Genomic DNA, 22,836 nt, shown 5'->3' with positions numbered 1-22,836 from the left:
GACATTCCAGTGTATGCTATTCTGAGATACAACAACCTGATAACACATGGCTACAAATAATTTTGACAGGTACCTCATATTACACAAAAATTAAATATAGTCTTTGAAATAGGCCTTATAATATAGTAACTGTATATAGTATAGTAGTATAGTACAGTGCTCCCCAACATGGTCCCTGCACAGAGTTTGTGAGTGCCCACCAAAGAACAATAGCCTCAATATTAATATTTGTTCATTACATATTTTTTATATTAGCTTAGCTTCTTTTATGTATGTTAACATTTTAAAAATTGATAAAACATAAAATCTAAATCAACAAGTAAAAGAAAAAAGTTTTGAGTAGACTATATAAAAAAAGTAGCCCTATTATCCAGTTTGGTAGCCCTTGCTTACAAAAAGGTTGGAGATCCCAGGTATAGTATAGTATAGTGCTAACTTTGAAAACTTTCCAGCAAAGAGACAAACAGTTTACACAATAACAGCAGGGTTTATATTCAGCCAGCACATGTAACAAAATAATTCTTTTTCTGTTTTTACAACCATTATTTTTCACAACCTTTATTGACAGCATTAGATGTTTTATTTTGAAACAAACACAGCACCAGTATTTAGCTTTTTCAATTTGTGATTATGTCCTTTTGCTTCTTCCTCGCTCACTCTGTTGTTTTAGATAAGAATCTCCAGCAGGTCGAGGTCAGGAAGGGGAATCTTCTGTCCTCCACTGAGCTGTGCTTGACCCTCTAGGCCTTTAGTGGATGAATACTCTGCACACAATTACAAACACACAGTATCCATAATTAAAGGGATAGTTCACCAAAAAAAAAAAAAATCTGTCTTCATTTACCGACCCTCATGTTCTTACAAACCTGCATATTCTTTGTTCTATTGAACACAAAGGAAGATATTTTGAAATGCTATAAAATTGGTAAATCACAGCATGAATTATGTTCATTTTGAATGAAATTTTATTTACACCATCAGTAAACAGTGTCTGGGGTATACATTGTGATATCTTGTATATTTTTGTACTGAATGGGCTATGGTGTAAGTAAAATGGAGAAAATGGAAATATATAGTACATTGTAACACCTTTAAAAATTTTCCCAGATACAACATTCACCAAGCATAAATAAGGTGAAGTGTAGATACTCCAACAACATGTACAAAATCATACTAAAGATTATACAGCATTTATAGACAACAACAATTCGTAAGCAAATAATTAATAATGTATCATTCACTGCGACTGCGCTACAATTTCCCAGTGGAACTGTAAGCAAATGTTTATTTATCAATAGAGATAAAATCATATTACTTCTGGAATAATATATGCAATATGCATCTAGCTCGAGTGTGAGGGAGAACCGTGAGTCTGTTAGAATGTGTTTTAGCTCAAGTTTTTTGTTTTAACAAGTAAAGAACTACACTACCCAGTACCCACTATCTTTAAAGGCGGAGGGCACGATTTCTGAAAAACGCTTTGGAAAAGGAAGTCGGGCCGACTACCAAACCACACTTGTAGCCAATCAGCAGTAAGGGGCGTGTCTACTAAACCGACGTCGTTGCATGGGTTGCGTATGTGTGGGGTGGGTCTATCAAAAGAAGGTCCACATTCTATTGGGGTAGGGGTGTGTTTGTTAAGGTAAACTCAAATGTCAACATTGGCTTTCAAAGATCATACGTCCTGCCTTTAAGTGAGATCACGATTATAACAGCAGCAGCCATCATGAGACCTCATGCAAGGGAACCCCAATAGCATAAGAACAACAGGCGGATGACATCAAAGTACCACAAGGGCGAAATCATACGGAAGAGTTTGCTTTCAGATCGCTCCCATGGCACTTTGATGTCATCCACCTGTCTGTTCCTGTGGTGTAGCATGAAGTCGAACACACATGTAAATGATCACTGTAAGTAATGTACTAAAGTTCAGATATGTTATTCTAAAAATATTTAAAATAATCTTTAATAAAAACCAATAGCCTGTTCATTTCTGCTGTTTTGTCTGAATACTAGTGTACGCCCCTGGAATCAGGCCTATTGTCTGCAGAACCACATTAGTTGGCAGCATCAAGTTTTGAACAGCAAGAATTTTTCTTAATCTATACTTTTGGTATTGGCCAATAGCTGTTTTTTACAATGAGTATCGGCCTTAAAAAATCCTACTGGTGCATCCATGTAATATCAATATCTGCTGGGAGTCAGGAAACCTGAAATAAGCTTTCATTGCTTTATGGCCTGGTTTCACAGACGTGGCTTAGCTAAAAGCCCGCACTAGGCCTTAATCAAATTAATACATTTAAGCATCTTTTGTGAACATGCCTTAGACAATGACGTTACTGGTGTGTATCTTGAGACAAATCAATGACAATGGCATATTTAAAGATCTGTCAGTGCAGGTTATGATTAGCTGAATCACCTCAATCTTGTGTTTTAGTCTTGGACTAGCCTTAAGCCTTGTCTGTAAAAACAGGGGTATATCTCCTTACAATGTTACAAACTTCAGATATGTTTGGGTGAGCAATTAATTTTAAAGCCTATTTCCAGCACAATTGTACAGATACAGAAATAGAAGTTTCAAGCTTTTTCATTAGTCAGTTTCTTGTGTCTCACCTGTCTTCTGGTGTCTTGTAGAGGTTGCAGCTCTAAACATCTCAGGACTTTGTCCTGTTTGACTGCTGCTGTCTCTGCTGGCTGATTTTGAATGAAGGGACAGAAGAGGAGTAGATGGGAGAGAGAACGAAGCAAGAGGAGGTAGAGAGGCAGAAGAGGGCAGGGGTAATGTGGAAGAAGTAGAGGGAGGGCTGGAGCGAGGAAGACAGGACAATGAGGGTATCAATGATGATCTTGAACCAGCAGAGGTCAGGAAGGGAGAAAAAGAGGATGACGAAAAAGATGGAGAGAGAGAGGAAGCAGCAGAGACAGAGACTGAAAGAGAGGGCAGTGAGGGTAGGATGTGCTGTACTGTATCTTTTCCCAGAAGTACACCTACAAATAAAAACACAGATATTTCTTTAGTAACACCAGAAGTAGGAATCAGGAAAATAATCCAAATGAGCAATTTTAAAAAAGCATGTAAAAATGTAAAAGTTGTACTGTACCCTATTTAAATAATGAGAAGCTACAAACTTCATTAGTTATCTTTAAAGGATTACCTGCCAGCTGAAATTAAATCAAGTCAGGTTTTTTGGCCATGCAGTGTGTACTTGGCCATTTACGTTTTACTTACTAATTACTTGTTTTCTTCTGGGCCTGTATTTCCAAAAGCATTGTAAGCCTAAGTAGATTGATCCTTAAGAAAAGTAAATCCTAAAAACGATCCTACAAATCATCTTAGACTTACAGACCATTTACATGGTGCATGGTGCCCGCACAGAGTCTGTGAGGTGCCTGACAAAGCCCATTCTAATAATAGTCTCAATTGTTATTTATTTATTAAATGTACTGCTTTTATGTATGTTAACATTTTAAAGAATGATAAAACATATCAACAAGTAAAATAAAAAAGTCAAAACAAAGTAAAACAAAAAATATTTGAGTATACTATATCATACTTTGTATACATTTTTTAAGTTTTGGCTGAAAAAAGTTGACATATCTTATCAAATTAAGTTGAAATTGTTTAACTTAAATTAACCAATGGTCCGATTCACAATTTTACATTTCTTTTGGTGTGTAAGTGTATATTAGTACATGTTAGTGATATGCAAAAGATACAAACCCCAAAGTAAATGATGACGCAAGTTATCGTCTCCAATGTAAATCTCTTTTCTTGGACTACAACAAACACACGGATTGTAGGCAACAGTTTACTTACTGGGATTTGTTACGTAATGAAGATCGACATTATCATAATTCCTCCCGCTTCAGACTCACCATGATCAAAAAATTCAGTTGCTAACAGGAGTGTAAGGAGTGTCAGAGGTATACAGACCAATCACAACGTACAGATTATCTGGCCTAATCAGGGACAGTTTTGTACAAAATCTGTGCGTTTTAGGAAGACAGGAAAATCGGGAGCTACAAAAATACGATGTGTTGAAAATAATGTGTTTTCTGAACCATAAACCACGCAAACACATTGTATTATACCAAATACACAAAATAACGTTGTTTTTAGCAATGAAATATAGGTGTTCTTTAAAGTAACATAAAAATGTATGTTGATTTGACAAAAAAGCTGCATATTTTTTACCGTATGTGATTAAATGTTTTCATGTATCATACACTGCCTACCATCTATTCTACTAATAAAAGGCCCTACCTGAAGTCACTGAATACTTGATTTGCTAAGAAATTATATTGATTTGACCTTCCCTTAATTTATTTTGAACTTTTAAGGTTTATAATGACCAAAGATTGTGCTCGATATGAATACTGTATAGAACAGTGTATAGAAAAATGCACTGAAAAAATGATTCATTCAATTTACATATTTTTTTAAGGTTAGTGGTTGCAATCAATTTATTTCAGCTACTTTTAAACAAAACAAAAAAATTAGAAAAACTAATTTGTTTAAATGTAGCTTAAATAAATTGATCTGTCTGCACACACAGAAATTCAGAAGCTACACAATTAATTTGCCTTAATAATATAAATTATAAACTAACAATATGAACTTCATTTTAAATAGCAGCAGACAACCCACAACTCAATCCCAGACTCAAGATATAAAATGTATAGAACTTCTATCCTTATGTTTGAAAAAACTATTAGCCGTTAACTAATCAAAACACTACTGGATAAGAAAACTTATAGGCTACTGAATTATTTCATTGGACCTTATGCCTTGAGTGGTTCAGCAAATACATGTATATATATTAGTCAACATTTGAAGTGGATCAAAACCTTTCCTAAAAGTTGTTATAAAACCAATACCCTTTTGTCTTAGGACAACTTTGATGAATGTTTTTGATCCAGTTCAAAATGTTGACTAGTGTATATTAAAAAATACACTGTAAAACCTAACAGTTATCTTAACTCAAACCATTTAAGGAAACCGGTTGCCTTAAACCATTTAAGTTTTAAAATGCATACATTTGAGCACTGTTAACTTGAGTCATGTGCAATTATGCACTTATACATGAATAACAGATGACGTCACTCACTTGTCTTCCGCCATTTTGAGTACCTGAAGTGGTCGCAAAAGAACTAGAAGCTATGCCTTTAATATGCTGTGAGTATCAAAATCGCTACTTTTACAACACTAAGAAGGCCCAACACAACATGATGACTTTGTGTTCACAAACAATGTTCTCAATGTTTGAGTTCATGTGACACATGTGATACTTCTAACAGAGTTTACTAAAAAGAAGGTTTTGAACAACTGACTTTGGTTGATTTGGCGTCTGCTCGCCGCCTTCTTCCCAGTCAAGATGTATCGATCTCCGAATGCGACGTAAGGATAGAGGAGAGTAAAGATGGAAAGCTCCCAAAGCAAAGTTCCATATAAATACACAGATATTTCATTGTTTTGTTGCAAGTGAAAAACAATATTGACCTTCTAGTTGAAAAAAGAGCCTCATATGAGATTCTTTCGCATTGAGAGATCGATTCTTTATGTCTGGCAAAGATGGCGAGCGGACACCATAACAGCCAAAGTCAGTTGTTCAAAACCTCTTTTTGGTAAACTCTGTGTACACAAACAATGTTCTCAATGCTCAAGTTCATGTGTAGAGATCCAGGTGATACTTTGAGCAAAGTTTCATGTTGTGTTGCGCCTTCTTAGTGTTGTAAAATAGTGGTAGTTCGGTAGCAGCGGACAGCGGCTGAAAGAACGCATCAGGGATCGAGTAGGCATCACACCCTTTCTTTTCATGACAGTCGAGGTGCGACATGTGGTCTTTCGTAGCCCTTTACTGTATCCGTAAGAATCATAGACAGTACAAGATAAGAAATCCGTAAATCGTAGCAAGCTAGCCAATGCTTGTCAGTAGCCTACTGGTACTCGGTAGGTACTCAAGATGGCTGCATGACATAAAAGGTCACATGACTGATTTCCATCTATATCACTCTGGGGTCGGCTGCGGCGCGGGCGCCGCAAACTCTTTATTTTTCGATCACTCCCCAAAGAGACTTGGATAACTCTGCTGATTTTTGACATACAGATATGATTTATACATCATTTAAAACGTTAAATTGTCTAGTTTTTTTCTGTCCACTCCCAATAAAAACAGCATGTTGTGCTTTTCGCAAAATTAAGAAAATAAACATGATGCACGTTTTGTTCTCTCTCCCTCAGTGAAGTCCTTTCAGAAACACGTCAGAAAAATGAACTGTAACTTAACGAATATTTGTCATATAAACAAAAGATAAATGTCTACATAGGCCTAATGCTTGGAATGTCTGCTTGTGAAATCGAAAACAAATATTGTAATTCGTTGTTAACTGTATTAGAAGAGAGAGATGTACCGTCTTTCTTCTGTTGCTTCATTATCTATAATGAGCCACGCCCCGCTCCATTGAAGAAAAGAGCAGAGATCATCCATATTCATTAGTCAACCCCACAGCAGTGTTGCCAGATTGGGCGGGTTCCCGCCCAATTGGGCGGTTTTGAATTTGATTGTGCGGGTAAAAATTGGCTTGGGCGGGTGTGCAAAAATTGGGCTGGTTTGGGATCAGTTGGGCGGGTTTGAAATGTGCATTTTATAGGCTAATAATTTAACAAAAAACCCAAGTGTGCATGTATTTCATGGCGTTACTAAACACACGCCCACTGCATGTGTTTGCGTTGACGCCACGCCGATGATGAGTCCGCGTTTAGCCAATCACAAGTGATAGCAGCCAGCCAGCTCTCTCAGCGGGAAATGAAGATGTTACAGATAGGAGTGGGAGAGTGACCCGGGCCTGAAGCAAATGGATAATGCCTTTTAAATCGGAAAATAGCACTGCAAATTCTGCAACACGGACTCCGGATTGCAACGTATACGTTGCTTGTCATACATCGGGCGTGTCTCAATGCGAATGCTGCAGCCTCCGGAGGTCGCATTTCTAGGCTCCATATACGTCATCAAGACTGTCTTGTTTCAGAATATTAACAGTTATAAAGTTGACTTTTATTCTTAGTTAATAGTAAATTGTTGTAATATGCTTATACCTTGCGAATATAATGGTCAGTTAACTAAAATAAACCAGGCTTGATGACGTATGCACCCTGCATATGCTACCTCCGCAGGCTGCAGCTGGAGTGAGAAACGGACATCAATTACACGTGTTTGAGCCGTGGATGAATTATCGGAGCATTTCAGGTGAACAGAACCAAATGTTCGGCTGTCATTTAGTCAATTGTGGAACCATGAACTTCAGCCAGACAGACTGTACATAGTTCTGAAAAGTTCAGATTTTCACAGTGTTCTTCAGCTTCCTTGCAAGTTAACACACAACCAACAACCTATTATTATTGTTCTGCATTTACTGCTTAAGGTAAGCCTATTTACGATCTCTCTTTCACACACACCTATTTATCAAGAGTAAAAATACATTATTAATAATAATATAAATAGATAAAAAACGTTATTAACGAATTTGGTATTTGAATAGTCATAAAACACTTAAATATACGCTGTAAAAGTGCATTGTGCGTGTAGGCGAGGGAGCATAATGTAGCTGTTGTGAACAAGTTAACGTTATGTCATTTTGCTAGTGTGGTTCTGTTCTGGTGTCGCTAGCTATAGTATGTTGCATTAATTGTGTAAGTTAAAATAACTAAATGCTAATCAAATTAAACCAAAATGTTGATTTAAATATTTTGGGCGGTTTTTGTGCGTTTGGGCGGGTTTTGGAACACTTTTGGGCTGGAAACCATCAACTCTATCTGGCAACACTGCCCCACAGTCAATGGACATTCCATTCCGTCTCTGCAGCCATTCACTGCTGTGTTGAGTTTTAATCCGAGTGCTGGAAACATGACATCTACTTGTTTACTCGTGACTGTAACTAAAGTTATCTCCAGACGCGAGTGTGACTCGATCGAAGTCCAAACGCACACACAAACACACACCTCATATTTGAAGCGCTTTGTGGTATCATTATAAAAGATGCGATTACACACATCACATACTTGTTTACTCGTGCCTAAATCTCCAGACAGACGCGAGTGTGTGTGCTTCGTCAGTGTGACGGGATCAATGTCCGACATATAAATCCTTATTTACTTGCGGATGTGTGTCAGTTTCTTCAGACGCGAGTGTTTTCTTTGTCTTCCGTCAAACAGCTTGCGATGGGAACGCACACACACAAACACGCGAGTCAGGAAACTCAACGCGCTTTTTGGTATTCTTATAAAATACGCGATTGCAAACAGTACAATCCTTATTTAGTTGCGTCATATCTCCGCACAGCAAGTTTATTAAACACAGGATCACTCGCATGTGCACACATTCACTGCTTTCATGATCAACACGTGAGGTAATGGCGGCGGCTGTAAACAAACATTGATAAGTTTATCACGCGTGTCCCTGGTTGTGTTTCTACTATAATGATTACAAAAACACAAATAGGAGTCCAGACAACGATAGGCAGTTGTTCTTTTGAGCTTTTTACTGCACAAAAGTAAACCTCTCGCTGGCCAACCAAACACAAACCCTGTGTTTACTTTATGATGGCCAAACAGTACCTTTACCATGATTAGGCTACTATGGTTTTTAAAAGGTAACTTATACTTGTGATATTAATAGAAAATATTTCTATATATATGTATATAGAAATATTTATACATATACACACACACACACACACACACATATATATATATATATATATATATAGGGTGCGATTTGTGAAAAAAACAGAGGGGGGGATGTTTTCATAGGCGTCGAGTTATTTTGTACCCACCACTAGTTTTTACTTTTTTGACTGTTTTCAGTGGTTATGAAGAGCAATATGAGAGAGAAATTTGGTAATTATTGTCTGACCTAACAAAAATCCATTATAATATTATTTTTTTTATATATATTTCTAATTAAAATATTTCTAATATTCAGAAATGCGCTCTCCGCTCACGAGCTCTGATCGGAACAAACCCGAACCTCACTGTCTGCTGAACTTGCGCAGAAACATCAAAATATAACCAGCTTTTTAAAATGGTTTTAAAACTTAACATTTAGACTATTTTAGCCCAAATTATGAGCTTATTGACGATTTTTTATCATTCTTGACATAATGCGTCTCTGTCCACAGCACATTTCAAAACATTTTAATTCATAAAAATAAATAATGAGAACATGAACTCATCACTGCATTTGCAGGAATTGTAAAATCTTTTTTCTTATTAACTCATGAAGCAGCCTTACGCAATATTTTTATTCTAATAGCTTATCTTTCCCCACACATATGAGCTGTGATCATGCACAACGAAAAAACACGCAAGAATTAAATCTTGAATGGCAAAACTGTATGGCACAATGTAGTGTCAACTTTAACATAAATATGAACAATGTATTTATTGCAAAGTTAAACCATTACAGTAGAAACAGTTTTACTGCTGCTTTTAAAGTAATAATATTAACTTTACACCGCAATGCGGAGCTACAGTGAAATGATAGAAAAGACAGATGCATTCTGTTAGTCACTTAGCCTCATTTGCGCAAACTGGACGCGCCCGCGCCTCGCTAAACACCTCATCTGCGTGTAACTTCGGCCATTCTCAGTGGTGTGACTGGGACACTAACTCTGCTTGTCATCATAAACAGATAATCAGATTGTGATGTTTATTCCCGCTTTATTAATATGCGGATGAATATGCTGCCTTCCACCGTTTCGACACACAGCTCCATAACCATCTCGCATGTGTTGATAGGCTACTCGTGAGGTGTAACCGGGTCTGTAACCAATCAGATAGCGCCGTGGGCCGGACATTGAGCAAGTCTGCAGAGTGGTGAATACAGAGAGGCTGCGCGAGGGAAACGGTATCAGAGCCAGCCAAAGCAGCGCATTTTAAAACAAAATTGACTTTAATCAAACCACGGATCAGTGATATGTTTTGTGATCCGTCTCGCCACTAGTGTAGTAGCACTGATCACTTTGAGGGGGGGATAAATTTATCCCCACCGGGGATAAAAATAATTAAGCAGAGGCAGGGATACATTGACCAGAAAGGGGGAAATCCCACGCATCCCCCCCGGCAAATCGCACCCTGTATATACAGTCTTGTTCAAAATAATAGCAGTACAATGTGACTAACCAGAAAAATCAAGGTTTTTAGTATATTTTTTTATTGCTACGTGGCAAACAAGCTACCAGTAGGTTCAGTAGATTCTCAGAAAACAAATGAGACCCAGCATTCATGATATGCACGCTCTTAAGGCTGTGCAATTGGGCAATTAGTTGAATTAGTTGAAAGGGGTGTGTTCAAAAAAATAGCAGTGTGGCATTCAATCACTGAGGTCATCAATTTTGTGAAGAAACAGGTGTGAATCAGGTGGCCCCTATTTAAGGATGAAGCCAACACTTGTTGAACATGCATTTGAAAGCTGAGGAAAATGGGTCGTTCAAGACATTGTTCAGAAGAACAGCGTACTTTGATTAAAACGTTGATTGGAGAGGGGAAAACCTATAAAGAGGTGCAAAAAATGATAGGCTGTTCAGCTAAAATGATCTCCAATGCCTTAAAATGGAGAGCAAAACCAGAGAGACGTGGAAGAAAACGGAAGACAACCATCAAAATGGATAGAAGAATAACCAGAATGGCAAAGGCTCAGCCAATTATCACCTCCAGGATGATCAAAAACAGTCTGGAGTAACCTGTAAGTACTGTGACAGTTAGAAGACGTCTGTGTGAAGCTAATCTATTTTCAAGAATCCCCCGCAAAGTCCCTCTGTTAAAAAAAAGGCATGTGCAGAAGAGGTTACAATTTGCCAAAGAACACATCAACTGGCCTAAAGAGAAATGGAGGAACATTTTGTGGACCGATGAGAGTAAAATTGTTCTTTTTGGGTCCAAGGGCCACAGGCAGTTTGTGAGACGACCCCCAAACTCTGAATTCAAGCCACAGTACACAGTGAAGACAGTGAAGCATGGAGCATGATATGGGCATGTTTCTCCTACTATGGTGTTGGGCCTATTTATCGCATACCAGGGATCATGGATCAGTTTGCATATGTTAAAATACTTGAAGAGGTCATGTTGCCCTAGGCTGAAGAGGACATGCCCTTGAAATGGTTGTTTCAACAAGACAATGACCCAAAACACACTAGTAAACGGGCAAAGTCTTGGTTCCAAACCAACAAAATTAATGTTATGGAGTGGCCAGCCCAATCTCCAGACCTTAATCCAATTGAGAACTTGTGGGGTGATATCAAAAATGCTGTTTCTGAAGCAAAACCAAGAAATGTGAATGAATTGTTAAAGAATCATGGAGTGGAATAACAGCTGAGAGGTGCCACAAGTTGGTTGACTCCATGCCACACAGATGTCAAGCAGTTTTAAAAAACTGTGGTCATACAACTAAATATTAGTTTAGTGATTCACAGGATTGCTAAATCCCAGAAAAAAAATGTTTGTACAAAATAGTTTTGAGTTTGTACAGTCAAAGGTAGACACTGCTATTTTTTTGAACACACCCCTTTCAACTAATTGCCCAATTGCACAGCCTTAAGAGCGTGCATATCAAGAATGCTGGGTCTTGTTTGTTTTTTGAGAATCTACTGAACCTACTGGTAACTTGTTTGCCACGTAGCAATAAAAAATATACAAAAAACCTTGATTATTCTGGTTAGTCACATTGTACTGCTATTTTTTTGAACAAGACTGTGTATATATATATATATATATATATATATATATATATATATATATATAATGTGTGTGTGTGTGTGTGTGTGTTTACATTATAATGAAAAGTAAACCTTATCATAGTTTTACTACAGAGAAAGTTGCATTCCTGTTGAACATCCCCACAAGGCTCATTATGTGGCTCATTATGTGGCTCATTATTCAACTCTTTTGTCTCTCAGCTGTCAATCACTGATTATTCAGGAGCTTTCCCGCCTCCACGCATACAGCCTTGCCCAAGCAAAAGTGTCTTAGAAATTGTAAATCAATGTATTGCTTTATGTGATTGAGTAGGCCATATGATTTTCACATCATTTTGAAGAAAAAACTCTAGACTACTAGATCCAGTTTGGAAAGTCTTGGGAAAACATGTTTAGAATGAGTTTTGTGGTGTTATATCAGTGACTTAAAAATTTTGCTTTTTCAAAAACCACGCATAAACATTTTTCTCTCAAAAATACAAACATGTACATACATGTTGATTATATGATATTGTAGCCCAGTTTGTGATGAACACAGTGTTATGAGACTTTTGCCATTAATATGTTTTCAAGCAACTTAAAAAAGCACAAATGTCACTGCATGTCAAAACTTCCCCAGGGCCCTAAAAACCCCTTAGACCCCAGAGGGATATTTAAGTAGTGTGAAATTAAACCACCGGTTGCATTAAACCATTTAAGTTTTAAAACACACACATTTGAGTACTGTGAACTTAAACAAATTGAGTCATATGCAGTTATGCACTTATATTTGAGTTGAGTTAACTTTTAGGTTTTACAGTGTAGGAGCTGCAAAAGACATGGCACAAAAAGCCCTTTTAGTTAAAATATTTTGAAACAATTCAGCCATCACTGTTACTGTACATTGCACTATACTGTTGACATGGATTAGAAGTTTTATACTACAGTACTCACTTGTGCTGCCCTTCCAGCTGTGCTGGTCTCGGCGTTCAGTCTGCGATGTCTGCCTTATGTGCAGCCCTGTTGCTATTGAAATGGAGGGCACAGAGTGTGCAGGTCGAAGAGGGGCAGGTTCACGACGGGAGCGGTGTTGTAGGACTTTAATCATGGCGTCTTTCTCTAGCAGCTGAGCATGCAAGTCCTTCATCCTATAACAGGACACACACAGAGTGAAGCATTTTATATATATAACGGTACGTGTATTCGTACCGGACCGTTTCGGTACAGGGCTTTCGGCACGGTGCACGTGTGCACCGAATGGCCAAATGCAATCTTTTGTGTGCGGAACCTAGGTCAATTTTCGTGTTTCCACACGAACATATTAAGTGGCGGAAATCTCCGCGTTCAGCGCAAGTCTGTCAAACATACAAATCTTTCTGCGGGCCGGATTATGTTATATTTACTTAGTTCTATATTCATTTGATTACCGATGTAAACGTTTACGTGTTGCATCTAAAAGCTTGTGTTAAATGCGTGTTAACACGCTGTTTTGTTCTTTCAAAGGCGCGCGAGAGGTTGCGCGTCTTTCGTTGCTAGGCAATCATGAGACGCGCTTTCTGTGAGACGCGAGAATACAGGAATGCGTGATCTGAATTTTCATCTGCACCTCACGTCAATCATATCATATTCACAATGGGATAATTTAATCTGGTCGGGACAGAGAAGAGCTGTAACCCAGGCTTACTCAGCTGCGGAGGGGTTTGTTAGTTTAAGTCACAGCTTACAATGACGACACAAGCAAAGATTAGGAGAAACGTGCAAAAGATAAAAGAAGGCTATGTATGCAACTCACTAATCTCAATATGAGTGTATAATAAGTATATCATCATGTTGCTTGCTATGCAGTTACACATAAAGCAGTTATATTATTTTTATACAGAGATGGTACATAACCAATTCAATACTGTGACTTAAAAAAATAAAAAATAAATAAAAAAAGGAAAATTTTTTGGCTGCAAAAATGTAGGCTAATAGTTCATAAATGTATTCAGGAAATTAATTTGTTAAGTGCAAGGTTTTAGTAGAAAAAGTTTAAGAGAAGGTTAAGAAAAGATTAACCTACTGTTATAAAATAATGTAAAAAAGTATGTTATTAAGTGGAGAACTTTGCAGCAGTATTTTATTTATTATTCTTTTTTATTTTATATATACATATATATATATATATATAGTGTTTAAAAAAAGTGTAAACAAATTGTTAAAAAAAGTTTATAGTAATAAACAACCTGCAGTTTAATGTTTGCAATTTTCCTTTACTGTACCAAAAATGAACCGAACCGTGGCCTCAAAACCGAGGTACGCACCGAACCGTGATTTTTGCGTACCGTTAAACTCACTGGGCACTTTATTAGGTACACCTGTGCAACTGCGTGTTAATGCAAATTTCTAATCAGCCAATCACATGGCAGCAACTCAATGCATTTAGGCATGTAGACATGGTCAAGACGATCTGCTGCAGTTTAAACCGAGCATCAGAATGGGCAAGAAAGGTGATTAAAGTTACTTTGAAAGTGGCATGGTTGTTGGTTCCAGACGGGCTGGTCTGAGTATTTCAGAAACTGTTGATCTACTGGGATTTTCACACACAACCATCTCAAGGATTTACAGAGAATGGTCCTGATAGTTGGCAAAAGTAACTCAAATAACCTCTTGTTACAACCGAGATATACAGAAGAGCATCTCTGAACATACAACATGCCGAACCTTGAGGCAGATGGGCTACAGCAGCAGAAGACCACACCAGGTGCCACTGATGACAGTTAAGAACAGGAAACCAAAGCTACAATTCACACAGGCACACCAAAATTGGACAGTAGAAGATTGGAAAACGTTGCCTGGTTCGATGAGTCTCGATTTCTGCTGCGACATTCAGATGGTAGAGTCAGAATTTGGCATCAACAACATGAAAGCATGGATCCATCTTGCCTTGTATCAATGGATTAGGCTGGTGGTGGTGGTGTAATGGTGTGGGGGATGTTTTCTTGGCACACTTTGGGCCCATTAGTACCAATTGAGCATCGTGTACTGTTTCTGACCATGTTCATCCCTTTATGACCACAGTGTACCCATCCTCTGATCTACTTCCAGCAAGATAACATGCCATGTCATGAAGCGCAACTAATCTCAGACTGGTTTCTTGAACATGACAATCAGTTCACTGTACTCAAATGGCCCCCACAGTCACCAGATCTCAACCCAATAGAGCATCTTTGGGATGTGGTGGAACGGGAGCTCCGTTCCCTGGATGTGCAACCAACAAATCTGCAGCAACTGCGTGATGTTATCATGTCAATATGGACCAAAATCTCTGAGGAATGTTTCCAGTACCTTGTTGAATCTATGCCACAAAGGATTAAGGGAGTTCTGAAGGCAAAAGGGGGTCAAACCCAGTACTAATAAGGTTTACCTAATAAAGTGGCCAGTGAGTGTAATATATATATATATATATATGCTAGATTTTATGATATAATCAACCACCATGGATTTCAAAAGAAAACTGAACTGGCGAGAGGAAGAAGCTCTGACTGCTCATTCAAGGGGCGCTAATTCAAAATAAGTGTTCGGAGTGTCATGTGTGTTGCTTGCATTTTTAAAGTGTGTGTTTGTTGCGTCATGTAAACCATGTGCATCACGTGATATGAGATAATAAAAGTATCTGGCAAACGCGAGCGTCTCTTTTATCATAAACCCTTTAGACGCATCTGCAGCAGGCACTTATTTAGACAAGACACGTGATGCACATAGGATCGCTCGACACACAGAACACATATTTAGGGCACGAGCACACTGGGGTGTGAGGACCCTATTGTTTTTGCTCAGTTTTTTTCTGCTTTTTCTTCTCCGAAATGAATCGCATTTTTGAGGGCCTAAACATGCTCGAAAACTCATGCAACTTTGCACACACGTCAGAAGTGACGAAAATTTACAGGGTCATCTATCACCTTAAGATCTACAAAAAAGTCCCTTGGAACCAGGCTCTAAAACCCACAGGAAGTCAGCCATTTTGAAATTTTGCTGTGATTTCTGTGCAAATTTTGGCATTTCCAGGCTTCATACTTTAACGAACTCCTCCCAGAGATTTAATCCGATCATCATCATATTTGGTCAGTATCATCTAAAGGCCTTTGGGATGTTAAATTGCGGAGCTTTTGACTTTTCATTGGAGGGTGTGTCCATGGCGGCCTGAAAGATTTTAGTGTTTTCGCCATGAAACAGGATGTTGTTCTTACTCAGGCATACAATGTTCAATCTGACCCACGCTTCACATGTTTGATAAGGGTCTTGCCCTGAACACATTTCCATGCCAAAATTCAGCTTCAGTCATAGCACCACCTAGATGCAGCAGGAAATGGCATGTTTTACGCCATGATTTACTGCTCTTAGAGATTTAATCAAATCATCATCATATCAGGTCAGACTGATCTTAAGCCCTTTGCGATGATACATTTTGAATATCTTGACTTTTCGTTGAAGGGCATGTCCGTGGCGGCCTGGCAAAGTGTGATGTTTCGCAATGAAACATGAAGTTGTTGTAATTCAGGCATACATTGTCCGATCTGCCCCCGACTTCACACATTTGATAAGGGTCCTGTCCTGAACACATCAACATGGCATAATTCAGTAACAGTCATTGCACCACCTAGAGGCATCAGGAAATGCCACGTTTTACAGTATGACTTACTGCTCTTAGAGATTTAACCATATCAACATTATATTTCATCAGTCTAATCTCAAGACCTTGTGTGATGATAAATAGCAATGACCTTGACTTTTCGTTAAAGGGCGTGTCCATGGTGGCCTTGCAAAGTATCGACAAATGAATCGCAATTTTGGCAGCCTAAATAAGCTCAAAAAGTCATGAAACATTGCATACGTGTAAAATGTGATTAATTTTTTTATTTGAAATAGGCTTTAGAACTGGAGGTGTAAAAATGGATCTATAGCGCCACCTACAAAACCTTAAGAGAGCAGCCCCCCCGCCACGGTAAACATACAAATATGAAATGTGAGAGGATAATGTATCACCCCAAGACCTACAAAATAGTCTTTTGGAGCCAAGCTCTAAACCCCACAGGAAATCAGCCATTTTGAATTTTCTCTGTAGTTTGAGTGCAAATTTTGGCATTTCCAGGCTTCATACTTTAACGAACTCCTCTTACAGATTTCATTCGATTAAAACCACATTTGGTCTGTGTCATCTAAAGGCCTTTGTGATGCTAAATTGCGGAGATCTTAACTTTTCGTTGGAGCGTGTGTCAGTGGGGGCCTACCAAATTTCTGTTTTTCGCCATAAAACAGGAAGTTGTTCTAACTCAGGCTTACAATATCTAATCTGACCCACACTTCACATGATTGATAAGTGCCCTGGCCTGAACACATCAACATGGAATTATTCACAAACAGTCATAGCGTCACCTGCTGGCATCAGGAAATGCCAGGTTTTAGAAATTTTATTAGATCATCATCTTGTTTGGTCAGACAGATCTTAAGGACTTTGCAATGAAAAATTGTAAAGATCTTGACTTTTCGTTGAAAGGTGTGTCCGTGGCGGCCTGGCAAAATTTGATGTTTCACCATGAAACTGGAAGCTGTTGTAATTCAGGCAAACAATGTTTGACCTGCCCAATACTTCACAGGGTTAATAAGGGGCCCGGCCTGAAACCATCATCAACATCTAAAAAGTATTGAATACATTAGTCCAATTCTGGCATCTTTACACTGGCTACCAGTTAAATATCGCATACAATTTAAAATATTACTAATCACCTACAAAGCCTTAAATGGCCTAGCGCCCTCGTATATAAAAGAACTACTATCAGAATACAATCCACCACGTAAACTGCGATCACAAAATTCTGGTTACTTAATCCCTAGAATATCAAAAGTGTCTAAAGGTGGTAGATCCTTTTCCTACTTGGCCCCTAAGCTCTGGAATGATCTACCAAATAATGTTCGAGTATCAGACACAGTCGAGCAATTTAAATCTAAACTTAAGACATTCTTCTTTAACAAAGCATTACCTTAAAATGTCCAGTAAATGTACTTTTCCCGCAGTAGTTTGTCTAGAACAAAGCACTCACATACCTCATATGGGTAATTTACTCTTGCCGCAATAGTTAGCCTGTCTTGAACCGAGCTGAATTAAACCACTATAATGTATGACACTTGCATTACATGCGAACGGCCCCTACGCTAATAGAATTCTGTTTTTGTCTCCCTGTCTCGTCCTCAACTCTGAGGACAATGAGACAAACAGACCCAGTTCCTGTTGCTGTGAAGGTTATCGCACCACTGATCTACTGGCTTTCCTTCAAAGTGATGCCCAGCCCATGCGCGACCAACGACCACCGGCTGAACCAGTTTAATCCGCTTACCCGCTTCTTATCCCTACCATGTCTATATATATATATATATATATATATATATATATATATATATATATATATATATTAATCTCTCCCTAGGGTTTTTTGTCCTTCTAGGATTTTTTCCCATTGGGTTTTCTCCTAGGGGGTTTTTTAGTCCCAGGGAGAGTCAGCCAACTTTGGCTTAACTTAGCACTTTACTGTATACGTTACATTATCAATACGCTCGCTTACACGGTTTATTCTTAGCCGCTATATTCTACTTCTTATACTATGTATTGATTCTCAGTGTTCTACTCTACATCTACTCATGTAAAGCTGCTTTGCAACAATTAACAATTGTGATAAGCGCTATATAAATAAAATTGAATTAAATTGAATTGAACATAGCAAAATACAGATACAGTCATAGCGCCACCTAGATGCAGCAGGAAACACTGATTCACTGCTCTAAGAGATTTTTACAATATCAACATCATATTTGGTCAGTCTAATTAAAATATCCACATATATTTGCACACTAAAATTCATATCCCCACTGTTCACAGTTTTTCCTACACTTGTGCCCTTCCATCGCTGCTTGCAGCTTTAATTTGAAATTACAACCACACACGACGGGCTACACACATGTTGTGACGAACTTTGCATCAAGCGCACCTCAAAAAAAGAAGTCACCGGCCGCCACTGTTCTCCTAAAAGATGTGTGTATGTAAAAATATGTTATATACCGTTTATTGTATATGTGTGAGCATATGATGTTTAAAATAATTGACCTTTGCTCCATTTCTTGACAGCGCCGGCCGGTCTGGCCCCTTTTCTCATCCTCATACTGCCAGAGTGAGCCATCGCTGTAACTGCCATTGCGAGAATGGTGGATTATAGTTGTGTCTCTGAAAACCGGCAAAACACACAACCACAAAATCACTTTTGGGTGATTGAATATTTCAAGTTTAAGAAAACAAGACATTTGTAACATCTGCTGCACAGTGTTTTAGGTCAGGGGTTTGCCTTCCAGGGTACACAAACTGATACATTTTTTTATGTTTTTGTAAAGTCCATTGGTTAAAAGCATCTTCCGAATACATAAATAAACTAAGGTTGTAAACTGTGATGTAAAGGTTTTATCTTGCAGCCTGGTAGTTATTATTAAGGAGAGTTTTGTGAACACAATTTTCTTTGCTATTGAAACAGGATGCTAGGGTGCAACATATCAGAGGGGTGTTTTTGTAAAAGGCAAAAGCCTTTACCTTCTCTTACAACCTTTCTCTCACAGCCTTGTATTTGCCCCTTTCTGGCACAGTGTGTCTTACATTTTTGGATGCAGGAGAAATGTGCGATCTGAGTGACATTGAAAAAGGCCCAATTGTTATGGCAAGGCAACTGGGGCTGAAACTTTTAAGGAAAATGCCCAGATTTTGGGAATTTAGCTTATTCACCATATCCCCAGAGTTAGATAAGTCCATACATACCTTTCTCATCTCCGTGCGTCCCGTAACTCTGTCTGACGCAGCCCCCGCTAGCTTAGCACAAAGTCTGGAAGTGAAGGGCTCCAGCTAGCAAACTGCTCCCAATAAGTGACAAAATAACGCAAACATTTTCCTATTTATGTGTTGTGATTTGTATAGTCACACCGTGTACAAATAACAAGGTGATATGAGACACAGCGATCTTTTAACAGTATACATACTGGGAACTATATTCTCAGAAGACGAAGCATTGCTACGTAGGCGGAGTGATTTGCTCGCAGCACCCGAGAAGCCCTTGGTGAGGAGCAGAGAGTTCGGTCAGAGTTGTGCAAATCACTCCGCCCACGTAACAGTGCTTCGTCTTCTGAGGATATAGTTCCCAGTATGTATAGTGTTAAAAGATCGCTGTGTCTCATATCACCTTGTTATTTGTACACAGTGTGACTATACAAGTCACAACACATAAATAGGAAAATGTTCGCATTATTTTGTCACTTATTGGGAGCAGTTTGCTAGCTGGAGCTATTCACTTTCAGACTTTGTGCTAAGCTAGCGGGGGCTGCGTCAGACAGAGTTACAGCACGTACGGAGATGAGAAAGGTATGTATGGACTTATCTAACTCTGGGGGATACGGTGAATAAGCTAAATTCCCAAAATCTGGGCATGTTCCTTTAAGGCAGCAATGGTTACCAACAGTGGTCAGAGGAGGGACGAACCACAAACAAAGGGTGCTGTAAATAAGCACAGTTTTATAACAACACATAAGCAAAGAAGTGAACCTTTGGGTCTGCACACTGTCTATGTTAATTTGCTTAAGCAGTGTGTGAGGCTTTAGGGACAAAATCAGTCCAAGAATTTAGTTTGTCAAAAAAAAAAGAATTCGCTGCACAAAAGGCCGTCAAGTGCATCTCGGAGAATAGCGCGGACATGCTTCACAATGTGAGCGGGCACGTGCGCCACACGGCCGAAATGACATGGTCCGTCACTGTCTGGAGGATAACTAGCCAGTTGATAAAACATCTCAGTGTATATAGGCATTTATCGTCGCATACCTAATTTATATATGTCTTAAAGTCTCAAAAAATTATATACCGGTCAGATTACAATCTTTATATGAATACAATAAAATTTGCAATCATAGCATGTATTAAATTTTTTATGTATGCTACCTATTTAATATGTTTCCTGATTTTTGTGTTTTTATTCTTGTGAAGCTTCTTTGAAACAATACAACATTGTAAAAAAGTATTTATTAAAAAAAATTGAATTCAATAGTATAAATGCTTAAAGGGACACTTCACCCATTTGCATTAAGCTTTGTATTGTTAGAACCCCAGTCATGTTTTTGAATGGTCATGCATAATTTCCTCAGTTACCGCTGAGACAGGAGAAATACAGATTTCAGTGTTGCACTTCCTTCTTTCAATGATGTAAAAATCATAATTTTGCATCATTGAAAGAAGGAAGTGCAATATCTTTGTTGAGGGGGTGAGACTACAAACACCGCTTTTCTCGGTCAAATAGGCACAAAATTCTAAATGTATGTTACATTTCGACTACAAATATGACACACTTTCAATAAAGATTAATGTTTCTATAAGTGAAATGCTCCTTTAAATGCTGCATATACACCAAATGCAAGGATTGTGTTTCTCTCTCTAGATTAATTGGGGGATTTAACTTCGTGTCATGCGAATTTTTCGATTGAGTTGAATATTTGCAACTTGCGCAAAAATTGAGGCGTATAGTGCGTGTTTTTGCATCATTCGCGTCACCCAATTTGCTTCTTTACACTGACTTTGTATGTAATCTACTCGCGCAAATCATTGAATTCGCATTTGGTGTGTACACCCCTTAAGTTTATACTGACCTCTGTGCTGCTGCTGTTGCAGCGGCCTCCATGGCGAAGTGTCTCATTGCACTTTCCTCTAAATACTTCTGCTCCCAACGTGTCATATCAGCCTCTAATCCCAGAATCCTCTCCTCTCTTTCTCTCAGTAAATCTAGCAGAGCAGGGGCATTGGTCTCACAAGCAGCAAGGGGTACTCCTATGCCAGCACGCTACACACAGACACACAGACACACACACACACACACAACAGACAGTGATTATGGAAACTGTCGGGCTGGATAATTGTAGCCCTTCAACCTTTAGCCCTGCTGTGGTTGACAACTCCCTTGTGTGGCACTAAAGAAAGCAGACAATATGTCTCTGAGCCTGCACGTTGTAGGGTGATGTTCAGTACGTAATATATGTTGATGTATGTGTAACACTATTTAGGCCAATAAAAGACATGGTGAATAAATGTGTCTTTTGCATGCCTGTTGTGTTCGCAAGGCCTCCAGTTCTCTTTCCAGGCGAGTACGCAGACGTCTCTCAAGTTGTTCTCGTTTCTCACATGCTGCCTGGAGCTGTGCCAGTGCCTGCTGCAACCGTTCCACCCGCTCCACATACATCTGTTTTTTACTTAACTGTAACACAGAAAGAGAAAGACATGTACACTGTTTTATATCAGTTCACATTTTTTATTATTATCATAATATCAACTTGTATTAATTACTTTGACGTTTATGTATCATGTTACTTATGATCCAAGATGCTTCAAAGAAACAATGATATTACCATGACATATGCTTTGAAACAATATAACCATAGTAGATGTTATGAAAAATGTTGGCATGGAGATTAGAGGCATGTCCTTAAAAAATTAAACAACTTGTACTGAATAATCCTTCAATAGTTATCTTGATTTGAACCAAACACACACATTCATTACAGTATACTGTCTGGCTTTAACATTACATAAAAGCGGCCTCTACACTGATATCAGCTTGTCTGGTCTCCTTGTCTTATCCTTGGGTTACCGAGGACACCCGAGATGGACAGACCCTGTTCAAATTTGGCCTGATGTTATTCTCAGAAATATAAATAAAATGTCATCTTCATTTCATAAATTAAAATAATTAATCCTTTTAAAGTTACAGAAGTGATTTTTTTCTTCTGTTGTTTAATTAATTAAATTAATGACAAAAACATTTTGCAGATTTCTTGAGGGCACTCAGGCACTGCCACTAAGCACGGATCCATATACTGACACATCTGATTTCTTTCTGAACAGTTTGCACTTATTTAAGACATAACTGACTGCTTAAATGAGAACACTTGCCAAAACTGTGGTATTTCAAGATAATTTTGTGTTTTTGAAACGCACGTCTCCGTGCGTGCACTTATGAGTAAGGGTCGATTTGAGTATGTCTGTGCCATGGTCTGTGC

The 22,836-nt window shown here is 38.4% G+C and overlaps 1 protein-coding gene across 3 annotated transcripts in view; it reads right to left on the bottom strand.

The window, feature by feature from the left end:
• Positions 1–467: 467 nt before the first annotated feature.
• The window catches only part of amotl1 (angiomotin like 1), a 66,017-nt gene continuing 43,648 nt past the window's right edge, over positions 468–22,836 (bottom strand). For 2 of the 3 annotated variants that reach the window (XM_065281899.1, XM_065281898.2), the window contains exons 7-12: positions 21,885–22,034; positions 21,433–21,623; positions 18,869–18,985; positions 12,685–12,878; positions 2,614–2,988; positions 468–764 (exon numbers count right to left, since the gene is read on the bottom strand). In XM_065281899.1, coding sequence (XP_065137971.1) covers positions 667–764; positions 2,614–2,988; positions 12,685–12,878; positions 18,869–18,985; positions 21,433–21,623; positions 21,885–22,034 — 1,125 coding nt within the window. In that variant the 3' untranslated portion in view covers positions 468–666. The remainder of the gene's footprint in view (positions 765–2,613; positions 2,989–12,684; positions 12,879–18,868; positions 18,986–21,432; positions 21,624–21,884; positions 22,035–22,836) is intronic. The other variant, XM_073815639.1, reaches the window with a different exon arrangement.

The sequence above is a fragment of the Paramisgurnus dabryanus genome, chromosome 8 (genome assembly GCF_030506205.2).
Source record: "Paramisgurnus dabryanus chromosome 8, PD_genome_1.1, whole genome shotgun sequence".
Lineage (NCBI taxonomy): Eukaryota > Metazoa > Chordata > Actinopteri > Cypriniformes > Cobitidae > Paramisgurnus > Paramisgurnus dabryanus.
Note: the sequence above shows the minus strand (reverse complement) of the source record. Positions and strands in the feature narration are given on the sequence as shown.